At 43.3% G+C, this 24,637-nt stretch overlaps 1 protein-coding gene across 1 annotated transcript in view; it reads left to right on the forward strand.

Annotated features, from left to right (window-relative positions):
- PCOLCE2 (procollagen C-endopeptidase enhancer 2) overlaps positions 1-24,637 on the forward strand; it is an 85,865-nt gene that overhangs the window by 37,521 nt on the left and 23,707 nt on the right. Inside the window, exons 3-4 of the mRNA XM_075546799.1 lie at positions 16,919-17,174; positions 24,093-24,217. Coding sequence (XP_075402914.1) covers positions 16,919-17,174; positions 24,093-24,217 — 381 coding nt within the window. The remainder of the gene's footprint in view (positions 1-16,918; positions 17,175-24,092; positions 24,218-24,637) is intronic.

Genomic DNA, 24,637 nt, shown 5'->3' on the forward strand with positions numbered 1-24,637 from the left:
ATGGAAGGAATATGGAAACTGGAACTCAAAACCAGCATGCAGGGGCAAGGGCAAGGCTTCCCACGAGACCAAGAGAGTGTGGGTCCCAAGAGGAGCCGCAGACGCTTACACAAGCAGCCCGCTCGGGAGAGACTCCCACCCTTCTCTGGCAGAACCCACCCGACAAGACAAGAGCCCGGCAGCCTGCCTTTAGCCTGCTTTTATCCCTTCCCATCCCACTGGCTGTGGAGGTGTGGTTGGGGTATTGGCTGATCTTATTGGCTGCCTTCCTGTGCACCTGTGTGATGTCATGTCGCTGGTGCCTAGTCTGTGCACCTAGGTGTGCCTCCCCCCTGGGCCTAGGTGACTTGGGTCTGAGCATGCTCAGCTTTGGATTTTCCCTTTGGTGTCTACTTAGGGTGCCCAATTTCTTTCCAACCCCTTGATTGTGGCCCTGCCAGCCGATTTCTGCTAGGGCAGGCATTCAGGAAGACAATCCCCCTTTATCCCCCAATCTAGTGACCTGTCATTAGCACCATTTGCATTGATGAAAAATTAGAAGCATACTAAATGTAAGAAGATAGGAGATGATAAACTAGGCTGTGGTACAGACATACAGTAGAGTAGAATAAGGCCATTGGCAGTGGTAGTACAGTTGCCTTTTCGTTCTTTTAAATATCATCATTTTTGCAACTTTCTGCTATTTGACTAGTGCTTTATAAATACATTATTTTTTAAAAGAACATTTTATTGGGGGTCTCTTATAACTCTTATCACCTTACATACATCAGTTGTGTAAAGCACATTCGCACAGTCATTGCCCTCATCATTCTCAAAACATTTGCTCTCCACCTAAGCCCCTGGCATCAGCTCCCCATTTTTTCCCCTCTCCCCGCTCCCCACTCTTTCATGAACCCTTGATAATTTATAGATTCTTATTATTTTGTCATGTCTTACACTGTCTAATGTCTCCTTTTACCCACTTTTCTGTTGTCAGTCCCCCAGGGAGGGGGTTATATGTAAATCCTTGTAATCAGTTTCCCCTTTCTACCCCCCTCCCAGTATTACCACTCTCACCACTGGTCCTGAAGGGATCATCTGTCCTGGATTCCCTGTGTTTCCAGTTCCTGTCAGTACCAGTGTACGTGCTCTGGTCTAGCAGGATTTGTAAGGTAGAATTGGGATCATGATAGTGGTGGGGAGGAAGCATTTATGACAATGGGGAAATAGATCTATGTGCATATATGTATAGGTTTAGTATTAAGATCACAGATGAACATTGGGCCTCCACTCAAGTATTCCCTCAATGCAAGAACACTTTGTTTTATTAAACTGTCATTCCATGATGCTCACCTTCCTGACATGATTGCTGAAAAGAAAGCAGTGCATAAGCAAATGTGGTGAAGAAAGCTGATGGTGCCTGGCTATCAAAAGATATAGCATCTGGGGTCTTAAAGGCTTGAAGGTAAACAAGCGGCCATCTAGTTGAGAAGCAACAAAGCCCACATGGAAGAAGCACACCAGCTTGTGTGATCAAAAGGTGTTGAAGGGATCAGGTATGAGGTATCAAAGAACAAAAAATCATATCATTGTGAATGAGGGGGAGTGCAGATTGGGGACCCAAACCCCAACTGTAGGCAACTGGACATCCTCTTACAGAAGGGTCGCAGGGAGGAGATGAGCCAGTCAGGGTGAGGTGTAGCTATGATGAAACATAGAACTTTCCTCTGATTCTTAAATGCTTCCTCTCCCCCAGTATCATGATCCCAATTTTACCTTAAAATACATTCTTTTTTTGTTTGTTTGTTTCTCTGGTTAGATTTATTTCTTTTTTTTTCTTTCAACAATTTATTGGGGCTGATACAATTCTTTTCACAGTTCATACATATACATACTTCAATTGTATAAAGCACATCTGTACAGTCTTTTCCCTAATCATTTTTTTCTCCTCTTTTCTTCTTTTACATTTTATTAGGGACTCAAACAACTCTTACCACAATCCATACATATACATACATCAATTGTATAAAGCACATCCATACATTCCCTGCCCCAATCATTCTCAAGGGCATTTGCTCTCCACTTAAGCCCCTTGCATCAGGTCCTCTTTTTTTCCCCCCCTCCCTCCCCATTCCCCCCTCCCTCATATGCCCTTGGTAATTTATACATCGTTATTTTGTCATATCTTGCCCTATCCGGGGTCTCCCTTCCCCCTTCTCTGCTGTCCCTCTCCCAGGGAAGAGGTCACATGTGGATCCTTGTAATCAGTTCCCCCTTTCCAACCCACTCACCCTCCACTCTCCCAGCATCGTCCCTCACACCCTTGGTCCTGAAGGTATCATCCACCCTGGATTCCCTGTACCTCCAACCCTCATATGTACCAGTGTACAGCCTCTGTCCTATCCAGGCCTGCAAGGTAGAATTCGGATCATGGTAGTTGGGGGGAGGAAGCATCCAGGATCTGGGGGAAAGCTGTGTTCTTCATCGATACTACCTCACACCCTAATTAACCCATCTCCTCTCCTAAACCCCTCTATGAGGGGATCTCCATTGGCCGACACTTGGGCCTTGGGTCTCCACTCTGCACTTCCCCCTTCATTTAATATGATATATATATATGTACATATATACACATACATATATACATATACACATATATACACATATCTTTTTTTTATTTTGCATGATGCCTTATACCTGGTCCCTTGGCACCTCGTGATCACACTGGCCGGTGTGCTTCTTCCATGTGGGCTTATTTGCTTCTGAGCTAGATGGCCGCTTGTTCACCTTCAAGCCTTTAAGACCCCAGACACTATCTCTTTTGATAGCCGGGCACCATCAGCTTTCTTCATCATAAAATACATTCTTATATATAACTTTACATGTTTATACATAACATACTCTTATACATAAGCTAAGTATATAGTATTTATGGTAGTTACATAATCTGGTATCAACTTGAGACGAGTGAAGGGGTGGGATTTAGCCTGTTGATCAGGTCAAAGCTTGATGACCTCATTTGGAGGTGCTAAGGAGATAAATAGCTCATTGGAGGGGGGACACATGTTCACTCCCTGTCAGACATTCCTGCAGACAAGATACATGGAGCTATGCTAGGGCCCTGGAGCTGAAGGAGCCACATGGAGACCCCTGCCAGCACTGAGGTGCTTCAACTGCCACTGGATCCATAAGACTTTCCCCCCACTGGCCTGTGATCTTGCATTTGATGTCATTGCAAGAGGAATTTATAGATTGGTATTGGAAATATGGACTACTATTGGACTTATGGACGTGATCTGGACAGGGCTGGGTTGTTTTCTCAATATTGAGTTGCTCTTGTATATAAAGCTTTTTCTTACGTGCATATGATTCTCCCTGACTATGTTTCTCTAGTCTACACAGACTAACACAGTATTATAGCATTATAGTTAACCCCTTGATAAAGATAACCTTAGTTACTGTTGGTAAACGTGATTAAGCACACGTGTTTATCTGTGCTCTTTCAAAGTGTCACAGAAATTACAGTAAGATGATTTAAAAGTTTAAAGGCACAGAACAAAGGGATTTGGAATTGATGTAACAATGAACATTTTGGAAGCTAGGAAGGCAGACGCCAATTGAAATGGAATTAGCAGTGACGAGAGAAGAACATTTGCGTCTGCCAGCGAAGGCAAGCAGCACCCCAAGACATCCAGGAAGACTCAGGGATGGAAGCAGCATGTTTCTTGGAAGGTAACCTTTGAGGTTCCCTCCTCCACCCCACACTGTGCACCCAACCTGCACACTTTCTTTCTCCTTGGTAGCAGTTTTGATGCTTTGGGAGAAATTCCTGCAAGGGACTCTGGACTTGGGAACTGCAATCCAAGCAGAAGGGGCATGGCAGAAAGGTTGTTGAAAATGGGAGTTAAATAGAAGTCGGACTTGCTGAAGGGTAAAATGATGTTCAGCCCCTTTCCACCATAGCTGCATTAAGGTCAGTACCATTCAGGCAAGACATTGAAGGTTCTGAGAGGAAAACATTCTGGGTATTGCCGGTTGAGAGACCACAATGTAAAAAGCCGGCTTGCTTCCTCTTACTATCACACTCAGGTGACTCCCCTGCTATCGGAGCTTCCAGTCAGGCTCACCTCAGTTCTGAATGGAAATGGACAATCAAGGAATCCAGGAGCCCTGCTGGTGTAGTGGTTATGTGTTAAAGGCTGCTAACTACAAAGTTGGTGGTTCAAAATCATCAGCCGCTTGGTAGGAGAATGGTGAGGCTTACTACTCAGAAAGCCGTACAGTTCTGGAAAGCCACAGGGGCAGTTCTATCCTGTCATTTAGGGACACTCTGAGTCGGAATCGATTTGAGGGCAGTGAGTTTGTTGGTTTAGGTTTGGTCAAGGCTTACTAGGCATTTGAAGAAACCCCCCTACATGAAAAAGCAGAGCCAAAAATGAACAAAGAGGAAACAAAAACTCCAAGAAAAGAGAGACATTGCTGAGATTAGGTGAAAACTTCAAAATAATGTTCTTTGGAAAGATGAGATAAATGCATATCAAATAAAAGTTGAATAGTAGCAGAACAAGAAGAACTGTCCTTGAAAATGAAAAACGTGCTGGTAGAAACCAACAGAAAACAGAAGGGCTAGGTGATAACGTTGAAGAAAACATCCTTAAATAGGGTAAAAGGTGAAGAGGTGGAATATTGGAGAAAAAGATAAGAAAGCCAGAGATTCTACCTTGGAAACCCTCGTATGATAAAAGTTCTTGAAAAAAAACCAGACTATGGAAAATAAAGAATTATTAAAGAAATAATACCCAGACAGTGAATGAAAAAATACACATCTAGACACATCTTCCAGAAATGCACTGATGATTAATCAATTACAATTCATAGTGACTGTCTAAGGGTTGGTTTTCCAGAAGAGCAAACCAGTGACGGGTAGATATAAATAGATACATTTATTTAAATGAAATGGCTCACACAGTTGTGGAACCTGGCAAGTCCTAAATCCACAGGTCAGGCATCAGGCTGGTGGCTACTCCTGTCTATTAGGACTGGCAACCCCCCACCCCGCAAAACAGGTCAGATGAGTGGCTGCTGTCTCACAGGGTTGTGGGAGGTGGAAAATCCTCAAATCTGCAGGTTAGGCAGGCTGCTTACTCTAATCTCAATAACCAAAGGTTGGAAGAGCATGTGTTGGACACAGGGTCAGAAGAGTTCAAACTTTGCCAGAACATTCTTATGTACTGAAGATAGGTCGCACTCCTATGGAAACTCCCCTTTCAACTGACTGGATGCGCACATCAGATCACAAAATGAAAGGTGATTACGTAATATAAACAAACCACTGAGAACCATGGTTTAGCCAGATTGACACATAACTGTAATCATCACAACAAATCAATAGGACAGAGTCTAACTACACAGTAGAGTTTCCCAGGCTGTAGTCTTTATATGCACAGATTGCCACATTTTTCTCCCATGCAGCGAGCAACTGGTGGATTTGAACTTTCAGCCTGTCCATTGGTATCTAAGTGCTTAACCACTGTGCCACCAGATCTTCATATAAGCAGAGAGCAGTGGAATTTTCATAGAAAGATAAAAGGTCAGTATAAAACTTTTGGAAACTAAAGGAGTAGAACAATATATTTTAAGTTCTGATGAAAATTATTTTAAGACTACAGTCCTGTGCTCAGTTCCCTAGTAGATAGGATGAGCATGTCATAAAGATGCTTTGATGTGCAGCTTCTTGAAGTTTTCATCTCTCTATATCCTTGACAAGAAAACTTTAAGAGGATGAATTCCAGCCAGGGGAGGGCTTACAGCAAGAAAGAGAAGGCATAGATGTTCTGGGGGATTTCCTGCATTCAAGGCAAAGCAATTCCCCAGCCTGACAAGCTGCCTTGTGTAGCCACTCCAGCCTGGAGGGAGGGAGGGGGGGAGGGCAGGAGAATGGAGGACTCCAACCTAAGAACATGGAGCCAATGTTGAAGGGAGTCTTGGTGATAAGTACATAGAAAACGAAGCAGATTTTAAGTACCAGACAATTATAGCTCCAATAAAAACAAATTGTACAAGAAATGCTAACAGCTCAGCTTAGCAGTGAGTAATAGTTTTATTAACATACTGGAAATCCTGAATATTGATTTAGCTAGAATGTTGATAATGGATTAGACTGAAATAATAGGAAGGAGAGAAAGTTTACCAAAAAACATAGTGCACAAACACGTTATTAAGAACAAGGAGGTAAATTCCAGATAAAATAGTCAGAAAGATTAAAGTTGTTGACTCTGAGGATAGGAACTGTGGGCGAAAGAGGAGCCAGGCTATTATTTCTTGTTGACATCTTATAGTGCCATTTTAGATCTTAAACTGCAAACTTAAGTTATTTTAATATGAGAATTAGGTTTAAAAACTATTTAAACATGTTTCTTGTAGCAGGCTAGTGCTACCAAGTAAAACCTATTTCTTTTTTTTAAATTAGTGATAATTATTCTTTTTTATCATTTTATTGGGGGCTTGTACAACTTTTATCACAATCCATACAACATCCATTGTGTCAAGCACATTTATACATTTGTTGCCATCATCATTCTCAAAATATTTTCTTTCTACTTGAGCCCTTGGTATCAGCTCCTCATTTTTCCCCTCTGTCCCCCACCCTCCCTTCCTCATGAACCCTTGATCATGTATAAATTTTTTTTTCATGTCTTACACTGACCAATGTCTCCCTTCACCCACTTTTCTGTTGTCCGTCCCCCAGGGAGGGGGTTATATATAGATCATTGTGATTGGTTCCCCTCTTTCTCCTCCACCTTCCCCTTCCCCTCCTGGTATTGATACTTACATTATTGGTCCTGTAAAACCCATTTCTTAAGCGTTCAAGAGACCGTTGGATGCTCACACTTTCATCTGCTGTGCTACACATGTGTATGACCTGCCTGCTATTTCTCTCAGCCCAGAAGGGGAGGGCTTTCTGTGTCGTTCTCAGAAAACAGCAGTCTAATTTTGTACTTCTGACCCACGCACAATTTATCAGAAGAAAGAACAGATTACAAAAGTCATTTCTATGCAATGTTCTAAGAAACCAGCTGAACTGAGAGTTAATTTCATTTCAGATGGTTTCTTAGCTCATGGCATAGGACATATTTTATTCATGGGTCATTAATAAACCATGAGAGCAGCATGGCAGATAGCCTCCCTGCCTTTTATACTGATCACTCATAAGCCTAGATGTCAAACAACATGCACCAGTGGCTCGGGACAGGGACACTTCTACCTCTACTCATGTTTATCCTCTTCTGAATTAGCTCACACGGACAACGTCTGCAGAATTAGGGGAAAAAGCTTAAAATGATGGAAGACTGTTCCATTCTTATTGGTGTAAAGACATAAGCTAGATTTAATTTATTTGGCCTACGTGCATTCTTCTATTGTGAAGCACAACTAAGAAAACAAAATTAATATCTGTCCTTTTAATAAAAATTTCTATCTGTACACGGATTAAGAGGTTGAAACCAAGCAGACGGTGATAATGAATTGTTAACAAGCTTCGGGTCCATCTCTCATGTGTCTCAGTGGGGCCCCAACCTGCCACATGAGGCACAGCCAGGTCCTGGCTCATGGAGAGCCTGGAGTTAATGCTGTACTTTCCTTGGCGGGCCACAGTGCCGGTGGCAGGCTTTTAATGGGGGCTTGTAGGCTTGCAGAATGACAAATGGCAGAGGAATTCAAATGGCAGCTCAAATCTCATTTATCCACACGTCTGAGAACAAAACGTCTGAGAAGAATATGAAACCCTATTCCTATCTCATTGTCACCGTCATTGCACTTGATGTCGCCACCCTCTGCCCCGGTGGCATGTGGGCTGTTGTGCAGACAGATGAATGGGAATGGGCTAGTCTGCCTATGCAAGGTCACAGTCCTTAGGACGTATGGAAGACCCCCCCCCAATACCTCCAAGACCCCGCGGCTCCATTCTAAAAGGCGTGGGGAGCCAAAGGCCTATGGAAGATAGAAGGTGGGAGAGGGGAGATCATGTGGATATTGTGGGAGCGGGGAGGGCGGGTCCCTAGAGAAGCTGCTTTGGCTTGGATTTTAATCATGAGGTTGGAGTCAGTCATTTGAGACAAGGAGCAAGCATACCCCAGACAGAGGATGCACACACGTGATTGCATTGAGAGGGAAACCAGGCTGGGTGTGTGAGGATGGTAGGTTGCAAGGTTTGAAAGGCTGAGGACAGGTGAGACTAGAACCTCAGACTAGATGGGCCCTGCAGACCCTGCAGAGTGGAAGGTGCTCGGGCTCTAGGCTGTAGATAAGTTGCCTTTCACTCATTCAGCAGCTTCTCAATCATTCTGCACACAGTCGTTGGGATCCAATGGGACAGAGTCAAAGTCCTAAATTTACGGTTGCTGTAAGGGATTAAAAGACATAATATGTGCAAAATGCTTATGAAAATTCCTGGCACTCTATACGCTACCTGAGTATTTATGCTCTGATTAAGTTAGGTATCTTATTCCGAGTGCAGTTTCGACAGTTTCAGCAAGGCCTGTGACCTGACCTCCACTGTCACCCTTGGGCAAGGTTGGACGTGGCTTGAGGTTTCCCACTCCCTCCAGACAGGAAGCGGGTAAAGACCTGGGTAAAAGCCACAGAAAGATATTGATGACAACATTACATGTTCATCTGATCTATTTTCTAAACATGTAAAAGATTTACTCGTTAAAAAAGGAACACAGAAATATACATGGATCCGATCTTGTAAACTTCTGATTTATCCTCTGCCCCTTGACATATAGCCCACTACTTTATGCCTGTTTTTCTGGGTCGTATTGGGGTGGGAGGGGGCATGGAGGTGCAGTGGTGCTCTGTGGGCTCTCAGTCAATGAAGTGTGGCTCATGTCGTAGAACAAAGCCTCCAACGGCGGGTCCGTGCAAGCGGACCTCTTGGGAGATGAGACGGAGGTTTCCGAAGCATCAGGCACGCTGCAGCAACCGTTCTCCCAGCGCCAATCGGCAGACTCTCGGTGAGGGCAAGAGCCCTTTCAAAGGAGCATTACCGTGTCTATAGAAAGAGGGTTTCTTCATACAAAAAGCGGCTTCATTTTTGCATTTTGTTCATAGGATCCGGAAAATGCAAAGCATCCTCTTAAAACACAGCTCCTCATTGGCTGGCAGGAGTCCTGGCATGGAAAGGCTTGGTGTGTTTGCCTGTGACATTCCGGGTGTCCCTGGGGCTGTGAGTGAGCTGAGGTCATTGTTTCAGTGTTTGGTTTTGGCCCAAACAGTGCTCGCCTGTTGATGGGGAGTAAACATGAACTTGTAGAATTGTTTTTCTCTGGGCAGATAATGAATTCCCCTGGTTAATAAAATCTCACAAGACCATAGCTTTTCTTAATTGCCTCCAAAAAAACAGGTAGGAGAGCCATCTTAATAGACTACATGAATCAAGTGTAAGCACTCACAGGAGATTCAATATATAAACTTACCAAGAAGATACGTATCTTCTCTTTCTGCAAAGAGAGACTTAGAAAGGGGAGCAGCCTCGTGGAGCTCTGCTACCAGTAGAGGTGAGACTGTGGAGCATAAGAGGTGGAACCAGTCAATTCCTAGTCCATGGCTCGTGCAAAGTAGCTCGTGGTTTCATTTGGTACCTGATGAATCTGGCCACTAACACTAGATTGTGTTAATCCTCTACACAGTGTCACATTCCGTGTCCATGGCTAGCCGAGGCAACTGTGAAAAAGGCAGGCGAGAGCCTTACCTCCCAGGGAGAAGATAGCGATCAGCCATAGGGCTGCCTTGTCCGTCCATGCTCAGGAGGAGGTGGGCCACTCATTGTGCAGAACCTATGTCCGTGGGGACGACCTGAGGGGGCATTCGTGGTGGAGTTCGCCCCTTCTGTGGTAGTTACATCATTTCATGTCAGCTTGATAAATATGTTATAGGGGTGGAGCCCAGTCTGTCAATCAGGTCACAAGGTAACACCCACCAGAAGGATTCTGGGAGCTTCCTATTTTTCTCCTGGAAGGAAGACCACACAATCTCTGCTACATACTCCTGTTGACAAGCCACATGGATCCATGCTGATGGCAGCCAGAGCCCTGGTGATGCATCCACGGCCGTTGGATCCCCAAGACTTCCCACCCACTGTCCTGTGAGATTTCTGCATTTGGTATCATTACATTTCAGTGGAGCCTCCAGACTAAGACACACTAGAAAGAAAGACCTGGCGGTCTACTTCCAAAATCAGCCCTTGAAAACATGACAGACTTGAGTGTTTGGACCCGCCAGCAGTAGATGGGTGGGAGGGTGGCCCCAAGAGATACTGAGGAAAGAACCCGACAGAAGGAATAATTTGGCAAGGCCTTGTGTGTTTGTGTTTGCATTTATCCCCTTTCTCTTCGTCCTCACTCAGAAAATTCAAATTCATGACTTTTTAGTACTAATATGGGTGTTACCTTTATCACATTGACATGAAATTATGTAACTACCACAGAGCACCCCTTGTCGACTTGACACTTTTACATGACTCCTTAGCCATTCGTCATTTTTAAACAAAACAATATTAACATCATGTATGTACCTAGCAGGCTAGAACTAAAGGCGTGCAACTTGAAATGTGTCAGCCTCACTTAAACATAAGAGTCTATAAGTGATCCAAATACACGTCTATAAACGTATTTTGAATGACATGGAAAGGAAACTCCTAATTCTGTGACAGCGGTTACTTCTGAGAATGGAATGGGTAGGGGAAATAGGGCCTAAGGTGGGGGGAAGAAAAATCTCATTTTTATCTGAAATATTAGGAGGCCTTTAAAAGTTGTTGACCAAATGTTAGCAAAGATGCAATCTGGATGACTGGTACCTACCTGGGGACTTGATTAAAAAATTCTACATATCTTGCCGGTTGTATTGTTGTTTTAGCTCCTTGACAAAGAAAAATCAATCTTTATAGTTCCAAGTTGATCCTGAATTGTAACCTGTTTTGTCCTTAATAAACCATCTAACTGTGAAAAGGAAAAAAAGAAGAAGAAGAAAGAACTGAAAAGAAAAATCAACAGCATAAGAGTGTAGGATCTTCAAGCGGAAGAGCCATTTTCCTAGAGCGGCTTTCAAAGTGCTTTAGAATGACAACCTAGGAACCCAGTCAAATCACAGGGCCTGAGACCGTCGTGGCCACCTATGTAAAATGAAAAGCAGATGTTGTGTGGTATTGGAAACGTTCACAGTAATTTGCATCTCATTTGCCGTAGACTTTATCCTTGACCTTCGGGTAAGATGGCACTTGCTTTTGCTATAGCAGACTCGCAACTAGCAAATCACCCTGTATCTTCTTGCAAAATAATGTTCGCAGAGTCCTTGAGACCACATTGATCAAGACTGCCATGAAGCAGCCCAGTTTCTACTGCTGAACGCGGACCCCTTCGCACACAAGCTTCGGTCTTTCATTGCAATGGGATCAGTTCAAGACTTCTTGTAAGGAGTTTTCTGGGGATGCCTTTTTATAATTTTTTAAATTGTATTGGGGGATCTTACAGCTCTTATCACAATCCATACATATATCCATTGTGTCAAGCACCTCTGTACATATGTTGCCATCATCTTTCTCAAAACATTTTCTTTCTACTTCAGCCCTTGTTATTGGCTCCTCATTTTTTCCCCTCCCTCCTGTACCCTCCCTCCCCCACGAACCCTTGATAATTTTTTTTTCATGTCTTATACTGACTGCAGTCTTCACCCACTTGTCTGTTGTCTGTCCCCCGGGGAGGGGGCCATATGTCGATCATTGTGATTGGTTCCCTTACCCTCCTAGTATCGCTACTCCCATTATTGGGCCTGAGGGGTTTGTCTATCCTGGATTCCTTGTGTTGCAAGTTCTTATCTGTACCAGTGTACATGGTCTGGTCTAGCCAGATTTGTAAGATAGATTTGGGATCATGATAGTGGTGGGGGTGGGGAAGACTTATTCTAAGCCCTGTGATTCATTTCAACAGCCTGACTATGGGAAAGAATCAATAGCTAAGTCTTCTCAAGGAACTGAGAACCTCTCATTGAACTTGACATAATTTGGCCACAAGACTCAGCCACCCAGTCTCCTTCCTTCTTTCAATCATCAAAAGACCCTAGGAAAAGACCTCTCATTCTTGGAAATTTTAGCTCCTGGCTCACAGTTACTGCTTTTAAAATTCTTTCTGTCACAATTCAAAGTAATTTCAATGTATGTCCATATGGGTGATTTAGTTAGCACAGCTCGGTTCTTTACCCTCCTCTATCTGCAGAGCATGTCCTTCCTCTTAACCACAGTCACCCACCCCCAATGTCATTATCCCACCTCCACCACGATCTGTGTTATCACCCTCTTCAATCAATGTATCCTCAGTTCATTCTACTCAACTTGGATTCAGTGGTTCATCCGTATGGTCACTCCTTCACCTCCATCCTCAGCGCCTCTCACCTCATAGTCCTACCTCAGCGAACCCTTCCGCCAACACTGCCCCACTCCCCATGACTGGTTCAGCCACCTCCTCCTGCTCTGCACTCCCCCAGAAAGCCTAGTATTGCTGAGGAAAAGTCACAACCAGCATTTTAATTTTACCTTGGCTAGCTCAAATGGGCTCTCCACGTTCCTGACTACCCTGCTACATTCTCCTAACCCACTCACACATCCACTCTGAGGTGGCCGGTGTACCCCAGGTGTACCTGTTCCACATGGTCAGACTGGGCGTTCTACTCACGTGAATAGTTACAGTGTCAGAAACTATGAGTGTCGCTAGGAGTCAGCACTGGCTCTGTGGCAGTGAGTTCGGTTTTGGGCTTTCTCTCTGCTTGAACTTGCCTGTCCATACTTGCTGCTGGTGGCATTGTTTCCCATTTCACTAAGAAAATAGATGTATCAGAAGGAAAATAGCACACCGCTCACCACCTCATCTGCTACCTACCTGTACCCACCTCTCCTTTCTCCCTAGAGCAGCTTCCCCTTGCCTGCGCAGGACCTCGCCACTGCAAGTCTTCTCTTTCCCGTGGGCTGTTTTGCTGTCTCTATCAGCATACCCGTGTGAGTTCCCAAGATCGTACCTGTTTACGGGAATAGAAAGCCCAGTCTTTCTCCTGTGGAGTTGCTGGTAGTTTGGAACTTTCAACCATGTGGACTGTAGCCCAACGTGTAACCTCTGCACCACTAGGGTTCCTCACATTAATCTGTTTCTTTAAAAACCATAATCTTCCTTTGACCTGATATTGAGGAGCCTGTGGGAAGTGTATGAGGCGCTCTGCTCCTGGACAGATCTGCAGAAACCTATAAGGGAAGTTCTACTGGGTCATGAGTCAGATTTGACTCAATGGCAGTGTGGTTTTTGTTTGTTTGTTTTGTGATTTTGACCTTATATGTCTCTTCAGCAATCGTTATATTACTTTGTTCACTTTGACAGCAAAACTCATAGAAAGATTTGGTTTCATGCCTTGTCTCCTCTTCCCGTCAGCTTATTTCCTTTGCTCCTTCTTCTAGTTCCACCAAAGCAGCTCTTGTCAAGGCCACCTATGACCTGGTTGCAAGACCAACCTCTGCGGCAAAATCCAGTCATTGCTAAATTTTGTTCCTCAGCCCCCTTTCCTCAGCAGCAGCCATTGAGCAGTTGGAGTCCCTGCTCCTTGACACGCTCTACCCGGGGCTGCCAGCTTCCACGTTCTTTGGGATGCTTCCTCCTGGCTGATGTCGTCCCTCTCGCTGGGCCACCTGAGCTCCCACACGGATGACTTGGGGAATCCCAAAGTCCTCAGACTGCTCCTCCTTTTTATCTACACTCACCCTGTGGGCGATCCCCTGTAGGTGATCTTAATGGTCACATAGCATTAAATTATCAATTTATCTACACATTTAGACAAGGGGGCTGAAAAAATAATAACAAGTTATACATTATCAAGGGGGAGGGAGGGGGGAAATGTAGAGCAGATACCAAGGGCTGAAGTAAAAAGAAAATGTTTTGAAAATGATGATGGCGACAAATGTACAAATGTTCTTGACACAATGGATGGATGGATGGCTTGTGATAAGAGCTGAATGAGCCCCCAATAAAGTAATTTTTTTTAAATAAAAAAATCCAAGAGGACTTCAAAAAGCTCATGGAAAAATTCTGTTCATCTTTCAATTCAAATTTTCCACGAGCTTTTTGAAGCTTCCTTGTATAAATAAGTCTTTATCCATCAAGAAAAATCCAAATTAAATGTAATTTGTTTTTTTAGAAAGTTTTCAGTGGTTCTCAAGAGAGCATATTTATATTTAAATTAACAAATGTAACAAACATCACATTTTGATAATGCAATCAGTAGAAGTTGCATGCAAAACAAACAAAAAACAAGGAATTCTACAATAGATATCACAGAATTTTAGAAAATGAAATGACATTCTAGGCTCTTAGCTTCTTAGGCTGTAGCTTTGGAGTGTCTAATAGTCACATAATTAAGATAACAACTAACAAACAAACAAAAACACTCACTGCCATCAAGTTGACTCAACTCAGTGAGCCTACAGATGGGGTAGAGCTGCCCCTGTGGGTTTCCAGACCGTAATTCTTTACAAGAGTAGAAAACCTCATCTTTCTCCCCCACTAGCAGCTAGTGGGTTCAGACTGCTAGCCTTGTGCTTAGCAACCCAACACGTAACCCACTAAAGCCACGAGGGCTCCTCTTCCTTAAGATGAGTGCCCACAAATGACTCTGCTATCCTGGCAAAGCCAAAGATCCCCCTCTCTGGGACCACTGCATTACAGTTTCTACCACCAGGTGTGTATATGTGTTTGACTCAAATGCAGAAAACATTGAAATCTTTTACCTTACTGCAGAAACAAAAATCCATGGCACCAAACTCATGAACACGGGAAGCACTATTAGAGTATCTATTGATTTTCAAGTCTGAGGTGGTTAGTTAAGGTGTATATAAACTAACCATAGTTTCATTTGAATTTTCTAAAGCAACTGGCCTTTGCCAGATGAAAGTTTTCATAAAATGAAGCTTTTACACTACCCAGTGGGAGCTTTGTTTAGTTGTAAGAGTGAAACAAAAATGATCGAGGTTTTATGATTAAATAACTTGAATCAAAAAACTAAAAGGGGTTTGAACTGGCACAGAAATGCGGGGTTTTTGCCTCCTGAAATCTTACCACAGGTTTTGTAGACATTTTTCCCGTCTGCCTCAGGAACAGGGAGAGAAGAATTACTTGGGGGAAACTGGTGAAGAAACTTATATGAGAAAGTGAAAGTTTATCTTTTTAATTATTAGCACACTGTGTATGGAGATCCTCTGGTATATAAAGTTTTTATGTAGAGAACAAAGTAGAAACTCAGTGACTTTGAGAGGAGGGTACATTTGAATCGGCACTCAATTTAATTGGTACAGATAGTTGATCTGGAGTATTGAGGACCAACATAAATGATCTACATATTAACTGCACAACTGCCAAATAATCACATCATTTTAAATTTCATAGAAACATTTTATGGAGTCTCTGCATGGCGCAAACAGTTAAGCTGTCAACTACTAGCCGGAAAGTGGGCAGTTGGAGCCCACCTCAAGGTGCTGAAGAGGACAGCCTGGTGATGTGCTGACAGGTGTTACAGTTATGAAAACCCTCTGCTCTGCACACATGGGATTGCCATCGTTTGGAATCAAACTCAATGGCAACTAGGAACAACATCAAAAACATTCTATACTTATATTAGGAAAAATGTCATAAGAAATGACATTGTAAATGTTTGTTTCCTACGCAAAGAAATATATAAATATATGTGATGATTCCATTGAGAGCTGGGGGTTTTCAGAAGCAGTGCCTTGTCAGTTAATAAGATTGATTCAGTATTTTGTAGCTCTGTTATAATAAGTAATTTTCAGTTCTGCCTTTTCTCTTAAGTAATTTCTGTCCTTTACAATGTGATGTCACCTGTATAGACACACACATGCGTCCACTTCCATCTGTGCACACACCCACACTCCCAGGACTTGAGATTGTGTTAATTTAAATATAACACAATGTGTGTTCGTCTAGGTAGACTAGAGAAACAAATCCAAGGACACTCGTGTGTAAGAGAGAACTTTATATCAAAGAGTTCATTGTATATTAAGAAAATTTCCCAGCCCAGTCCAGAACAAGTCCATAAATTCATTGAGATTAGCCCATAAGTCTAATTCTAGTCAATAATTCCCTCTTCAGACTCACGCAGCTCGTGCAATGATGCCAAATGCAGGAAGCTCACAGGCTGGTGGGTGGAAAGTCCTGTGGCTCCAATGCTGGTGACGCATCTCAGTGCTGTTGCGGGTCTCTATGTGGCTCCTCCAGCTCACTGAGTGTGGCTCCTCATAGGAAGGTGAAGCAGGTCTTAGCAAGTCTCCACGTGGCTTGACAACAGGAAGACAGAGAGTTAGTTACCAGATTCCTCATGAGAAGGCCACGCCCACAAGGAGGCATCATCAGTGTGACCTGATTGATAGGCTAGACTCCACGCCTACACTTTTTTATCAAGTTGACATGAGATTCTGTAACTACCACATGAGGATAGCCTCCAAACACAGTTTGTTTTTGTTTTTTTAAGTAAAGATCAAAAGTCCATTACATTTATGTGCTTCTTAGTCATTTTACAATATAGAGAATATGATCCACTGAAGATTGTGCCCCTGAAACAATGAGGGCTTCTGATGAAAAGGTACACAAAAAGCTCTTAGAAGTAAAATACGGTTTGTTGTGACAAACTCTTAAGGAGAATGAGAGGTGGTAGAATATGCCCAAAGAGGATATGTTTTTATCCTTTATTACGACTGCAATGTGATAACAGACTTTTCCAGATTCGAGGGGGAAAGGCCCTCTTAAATCAGTGCTGCGCGCCCGGTAGCAGTTACCTAAACATAAAGCCTCCGACTTTTGTTTTCTGACAGTTGTCCAATTGACCCTTTTCTCGGCAGGTTCCTGAAGGGAAGGTGGTTGTCCTTAATTTCCGATTCATAGACCTGGAGAGTGACAATTTGTGCCGCTATGACTTTGTGGATGTGTATAATGGGCACTCCAACGGCCAGCGCATCGGGCGCTTCTGTGGCACATTCCGACCTGGAGCGCTTGTGTCCAGTGGCAACAAGATGATGGTGCAGATGATTTCCGATGCTAACACAGCTGGAAACGGCTTCATGGCCATGTTCTCGGCCTCCGAACCAAACGAAAGAGGTACTGTTCCTACACAAGGTGATTTCAACCCATAGCAACCCCTTAGGACAAGGTTAGAGCTGCCCCTGTGAGTCGTTCTTTACAGGAGTACAACGTGTGTTTAGCAGCCCCAGTGCAGAACCAGTACGCCACCAGAGCGCCTAGCAATAATACTAGCTCCCGTTTAGAGCGTACCTAACTGTCTCACGCACTATCTGGACACTCTCTATTTACTTCTTTAATTTTTCAAAGCAACTGCTAATGAACACTACCAAACCATCAAGAAAGCATTTTTTTAACTTTTTTTTTCTTTTTAGCCAATATGCCTTGTTGTAAAAATTCGACATAGCCATGCATGGAGTAAAAATGTGTTGCTTTCACATACATACTCACACAGGTGTACAGACATTCTCTACCATCCCATTCTAGCTCTTCTCCAGAAGTAGCCATGGCCGGTGGCTTCTGTACCATTCTCTGTGCACTTAGGAAACACTTGAGGAAAACACCCATACTGTTTCATAATTTGATCTTTTTTTTTCTGGTTCTTTTTTAAAAAATTTTTTTAAAAACAATTTTTAGGGGCTCATACAACTCTTATCACAGTCCATACATATACATACATCAATTGTATAAAGCACATCTGTACATTCTTTTCCCTAATCATTTTTTCTCCTCTTTTCTTTTTTTACATTTTATTAGGGACTCATAGAACTCTTATCACAATCCATATATATACATACATCAATTGTATAAAGCACATCCATACATTCCCTGCCCCAATCATTCTCAAAGCATTTGCTCTCCACTTAAGCCCTTTGCATCAGGTCCTCTTTTTTTTTCCCTCCCTCCCCTCTCCCCACTCCCTCATGTGCCCTTGGTAATTTATACATCGTTATTTTGTCATATCTTGCCCTATCCAGAGTCTCCCCTCTCCCCCTTCTCTGCTGTCCCTCTCCCAGGGAAGAGGTCACATGTGGATCCTTGTAATCAGTTGCCCCTTTCCAACCCACTCACCCTCCACTCTCCCAGCATCGCCCCTCACACCCTTGGTCCTGAAGGTATCATCCACCCTAGATTCCCTGTGTCTCCAGCCCTCATATGTACCAGTGTACAGCCTCTGCCCTATCCAGCCCTGCAAGGTAGAATTCGGATCATGGTAGTTGGGGGGAGGAAGCATCCAGGATCTGGGGGAAAGCTGTGTTCTTCATCAGTACTACCTCGCACCCTAATTAACCCATCTCCTCTCCTAAACCCCTCTGTGAGGGGATCTCCATTGGCCGACACTTGGGCCTTGGGTCTCCACTCTGCACTTCCCCCTTCATTTAATATGGTACATATATATACATATATATACATATACACATACATACACACACACACATATATCTTCTTTTTTTTTTTTTGCATGATGCCTTATACCTGGTCCCTTGGCACCTCGTGATCTCACTGGCCGGTGTGCTTCTTCCATGTGGGCTTTTTTGCTTCTGAGCTAGATGGCCGCTTGTTCACCTTCAAGCCTTTAAGACCCCAGATACTATCTCTTTTGATAGCCGGGCACCATCAGCTTTCTTCACCACATTTGCTTATGCACCCATTTGTCTTCAGCGATCCTATCATGCAGGTGTGCAGTCAATGATATGATTTTTTGTTCTTTGATGCCTGGTAACTGATCCCTTAGGGACCACTCGATCACACAGGCTGGTGTGTTCTTCCATGTGGACTTTGTTGCTTCTGAGCTAGATGGCCGCTTGTTTATCTTCAAGCCTTTAAGACCCCAGACACTATCTCTTTTGATAGCCGGGCACCATCAGCTTTCTTCACCACATTTACTTGTTCACCCACTTTGGCTCCAGCCGTTGTGTCGGGAGAGTGAGCATCATAGAGTTCCAATTTAATAAAAGAAAGTATTCATGCATTGAGGGAGTGTTTGAGTAGAGGCCCAAGGTCCTTCCGCCACCTTAATACTAAACCTATAAATATAGACACATCGATCTATTTCCCCATCCTCCTATATATATTTGCATGTACATGTCTTTGTCTAGACCTTCATAAATGCCCTTTGACTCCTAGCTCTTTCCTCCATCTCCCTTGACTTTCCTCCTGCCCTACTACCATGCTTCATCGCCACCTGGGCTACAGCTATACCTCTTCTCTACGCAACCTTACCCTTGATCATTCCCCACGAGGCCTGCCACTCCCCCCTCTCTACCATTTGGGGTCCCATGTTTTTCCCTTGTCCCTGGGTTTGTTAACACCACTTCCTTACCCCCCTTACCCCCCACCCCAAGTCCCCCCGAACTGTCTGTCCTATTGTTTTTCCTCCAGATAGTTCATCCAGCCTGTCCTATTCAGACAGACCTGTGGAGACACTGACATGCACGAAAACAAGACAGAGGAAAACAAAGCAACAGTATACAACCAGACAACAAAACAACAAAAACAAACCACTGACAAAGAACAGAACAAAACAGTTCACAAGAGAAAAGCTTGTAGTTAGTTCAGGGATTGTTTGCTAGCCCTTAGGAACGTTTTCCAGTCCAGTCTGTTCGGGCACCACGCCCTGGCCCCAAAGTCCACTCTCATAATTTGATCTTTTCCCACCCAGTACTCTTCTCTGGGGATATCCACAGCACATGTGAGCCGTGTTTGAAGCAAGCAAATTAAAAGGGCACGGAGAGTCAGAAAAGGAACTTCATTTGTTTGATCCCAGGGCTGGCTTATAGCATCGCAAGCACCCGCTAAGCCAGTGATTCCCAAAGGGAGCTATGCTGCCCCCTAGGGGCACTGGGAGGATCCAGCGGAGCTGCAGAAACAAACACCTATACTTTCCCCTGGATTATGGGCCATCGTACAAAAGTTTTTAATTGCCAGGGGGCTTTTTTTTTTTTTAGTAATTTTTTTCCTGAAAAGGGGATGGTAGACAAAATAAGAGTTTGGGAAACTCCTGTAGCTGAGCATTTATAATGTAGAATATGTGTGCTGATTTATAACCGACTGTACACTCACTTACGTGACCAAATTTTCTGAGGGCCTCAAGAATAAGGCACTGAGCTTGGGGGTGGAGATGATATGTAAGGCTAATTTGGAGTGATCCCTAACCTCTAAGAAACGACAATCTAGTGCAGAGGGACAGAGATGTGTAACAAAGTAGAAGAGTCTGTTACCAGCATCATTCCAATATGGTGGGTTTTAGGGGACCAGATTCAGGGAATGCTCATGGAGAAAGGATGCTTGAGCCAACCTGACTCCACTGATGGTTGGGAGGGAGTGAGAGAGGGAGGACATCCCAGTCACAGGGAATTTATGATCGATAATCTAGAAGTCTTAAACAGCATTGCTTATAAAATAACTTCCATTAATTGAGTACATACTGTGTGTCCCTCAAAAGGGCACTCTTGGATGATGGCTCATGCTTCTGGAGAGAATGAAGTAGTAAGGAAGGGAGAGGCACCCCGTGGAAATGGAGGTGAAAGAAAAGTGACACGAGAGGGGAAATCTAAGCTGTTACAGAAACAAGAAGATCATTGTTAATAATTTAGACACACAAATGCTCTTTCTTTCCTCAGGTCGGCCATTCGGTTAAACATCTTTAGCAAACTAATAGAAGAGCGTGTAGTTCAACTAAGACTTGTGCAGAGCACCTCATGCTACTAAACCTGTCCATAAAATTCAGATGTACAAGCAGTCTCCAACCAAAAAAACACTCATTGCCATCAAGTTAATGCTGACTCATAGTGATCCCTGTGGGTTTCTAAGACTGTAACTCTTTACAGGAATAGAAAGCCCCGTCCTTCTCCCAATGAGCTGCTGGTGAGTTCAAACTGATGATCAAGCAGATCGCAGCCCAACATTTAATCACACCAGCAGGGCTCCATCGAAGCAGAATCACAGAAGCCAAATATTACATTTAAAATGCTTGCCTAGTAACCTCTCCGCAAGAGAACTTGTGAAATAACACTATACACTTAATCATCCTCAAAAAGCATTTAAGAATACAAAAAATAACCACCACTGCCCAAGAAAACAAAACAAAAGCCCAGACACAAATGAAACAAGATCAAAGACAAAGGAAGACTGAATATAAAGGAAAGGAAGGCCGAATTCTAAGAGATCAAAGAAAGAATAGATGTGAATAAAAACATAATGAGGGAGACTGGAGAAAAGCAAGAAGAAAACGGAAAGGAAAAAAGCAAACCAAGGAAAAAGGGACCGAGGGAAAGAAGAAAAGAGCTAGCGGGAGGGTGAAGGAGAGTGTGTTAATCCTGGTTGACTAGAGAAACAAACCCTCAGACACTCATATGTGTGTAAGAGAGAGCTTTACATCAAAGAGCAATTGTATATTGAGAAAACATCCCAACCCAGCCTGGATCAAGTCGCTAAGTCTGATCTTAGCCCTTATGTCCAAAACTAGTTCAGAAATTCCTCTTCAGACTCACTCAGCCACATGTCATGATGCCGAAAGCAAGAAAATCACAGGCCAGTGGGTGAAAAGTCTTGTGGACCCAGTGGCAGCGGAAGCATCTCAGCACAGGCACAGGTCTCCACGAGGCTTCTCCAGCCCTCTGAGTGTGTCAACAGCGGAAGGGTGCAGCAGAGAGTGAGTGTGGCCAGCCTCCAGGGAGAAGGTTCCCAGAATCCTCATGAGAAGGCCACGCCCACAGGGAGGGATCATCAGGCTGTGACCTGATTGACAGGCTAGACTCCACCCCTATACTTATTTATCAAGTTGACATGAAATTATGTAACCACAGAGAGAAAGAGTGAATGGAAGGCAAGCAAAGAATGTCCTACTTATGTATAACTAGAGCCCCAAAGGAAGAAAACGTGATGGAAAATAACTGATATTTGAAACTTTATTCCAAGAAACTGTCCAGAGATAAATACAAATGAATCTACATCTTGAAAGTTGCCACCAATTACCAGGAAATTTTGACCAGCATCAACTCTTAGACATTCCCTAGTGAGCAGCTAGACATCAACGTTCATGGAGGAGGGGGGAAAAAAAACAAACTTCAGGCAAAAAGAAGGAGCCCTGGTGGAACAGGGATATAGCTGTACATGTATTGAGATTGCTAAACTAAACTCTGTGTGAGAAAAGACAGCGTGGTGATCTGCTCCCCTAGAGATCAGCCTAGGAAACCACAGGGCAGTTCTACTCTGTCCTATAGGGTCACCACGGGTCGGAATCCACGCACCAGCACACAACAACAGGCAAAACAAGTAACTCCCAAAACGATAAACGCACTGGGGTCAAGTCAGTTATGACTCATAGCGACCCTATAAGACAGAGTAGAAATGCTCTGGAAGTTTCCCGAGACTGTCTTTACAGGTGCAGACAGCTGACCTTGTGGTTAGAAGTCTAATATTTAACCCACTGTGCCACTAGGACTCCTTTATAATCCATGAGGGCAAAGAAATTAAACTGATATCAAACATCTCAAAGGCAACACACAAAATAAGGTAATTTGCAATATTTTCAAGAGACTCCAAGTAAAAGCATGAACCACTATTTTATCCATCACGTAGTCAAGGGTATAGAAAAATAATTGTCTGTATGCATCTACAAACTCAAGGTGTACTGTGCCAGTGACCCTTTCATGCCTTCTGTGTAATGAAATGTTTTATTAGCGCGTAATACTTTTTGTATAAAGTCAGTGTTTTTGCTAAATTCAGGTAAAGATAAATTTAGAACTTTATTAAAAAACTTTCTAAAATTAAGTCAGATAGAGGTCTGAACTAATATGTATCAAATAGTAACCATGATTCGTTGGGGTAGTGGGATTTAGTGTAATTTTCAGTTTCTTTGTGTATATTTGTATTACTGAAACATTTTGAGTAGGTTTTGTTTTTACAAACCAAAGATCATTCTTTTTTTTAAATTAAAATATTTTATTGGGAGCTCTTACAACTTTTAAAACAATCCATACATCAATTGCATCAGGCATATTTGTACATATGTGACCATCATTCTTTTGTAGACATTTATTTTCTATTGAGCCCTTGTATCAGCTTCTTTCCCCACTGGTACCACTTAATAAATTATAAAAAATTTTTATTAGGGGCTCATATCACAACTCTTATCACAATCCATACATATACATACCCAAAGATCATTCTTAAGAATTGTTCAAGATTTATACCAGATTCAGTTTTCTGTTTTAGAGCATGTTAAGTGTTTGCAGTCTTCGGGACCCACTGGGCAGCTCTACTCTGTCCTACCACGTTGCTGTGAGTTTGTATTGACTCGATGGAAGTGAGTTATTTTAAGTTTTCTAGTAATAAATGTTGTCACACCAGCTAATTCAAACTCATATCTATGTTTGTAAATTTAACCCTGCTAAAACGTAACCCAGCCTTGAAGTTTCTTAAATATACGTAGTTTATTGAGGCTCCGTGCTTTCTGAATGTGCATGCCCAAATATTTTATCTTTCCCTGTCAAAAAGAAACTAAGAGTGATGGCCCTCAGCTCCTTCGCTCTTACCTTGATGTGATTTGTCAGGTAAATGAGAGCATAGCGATAGTTCATTTACTCGTGTGTGTGTGTGTGTGTGTGTGTGTGTGTGTTATGTGGCCAATTTTTTAAAGGGACTGTGTCAGAGCTCTGCCATCATCTGTATTCAGTATAGCATCACTGCTGAGAATCCGTTCTCACTCTTAGCAACCTGACAGGAACGAGTAGTCCTGCCCCTTCGGGTTCCTGAGACTGTAACTATGTCTGGGGCAGACAGCTTCACCTTTCCCTCAGAGCATCTGGTAGGTTTGAACATGCACCTTTTGGTTAAACTTTATTCGTTGCTTGAAAACAAGCAGCCACTTTGCCGCGAGGGCTCCTTCTCTTTAGCATGCTCTTCCCGGTACACCAAAGTGTCGTCTCTGTGAGGTTTTCATTCTGGAGCTATATTCTAAGACCTGTGTTTGTATATATTTAATTATTTCAGGGGATCAGTATTGTGGAGGACGCCTGGAAAGATCTTCTGGCTCTTTTAAAACTCCCAACTGGCCAGACCGGGATTACCCTGCAGGGGTCACCTGTGTGTGGCACATCATAGCCCCTCAAAATCAGGTGAGATTTCCTCAAACTGGGAAGAACACATGTGCAGAATACAGCCGCTCCCTGGGGCTTGCAAGGCTGTTACCTTTTAGAAGAAAATCACCAGGCCCAATTTCCAAGACACATCTGGGTGGGTTTGAACTGCCCACCTTTTGGCTAGACATCTGAATTCAGGGGAATGTGCTCTCTGTCCAAATCCTTATCTCTTTCAGCTTCTGTCATGCAGGCCCCTGGTGATCTCTACATGGTATTCTTTCGCCATTTGTATCTCCTTGCTTCGGGGTCTAATCTATTTTTTGTATCAAAAGCATGCCCAACCTGATTTGACACAATTAATATACAAAAGAAAACCCTGCAGCCCTGGTGGCATAGTGGTTATGCTGCTAATCACAAGGTCAGCAGTTCAAAACCACCAGCCAGCTCCTTGGGAGA

The sequence above is a fragment of the Tenrec ecaudatus genome, chromosome 4 (assembly GCF_050624435.1).
Source record: "Tenrec ecaudatus isolate mTenEca1 chromosome 4, mTenEca1.hap1, whole genome shotgun sequence".
NCBI classification, from domain to species: domain Eukaryota; kingdom Metazoa; phylum Chordata; class Mammalia; order Afrosoricida; family Tenrecidae; genus Tenrec; species Tenrec ecaudatus.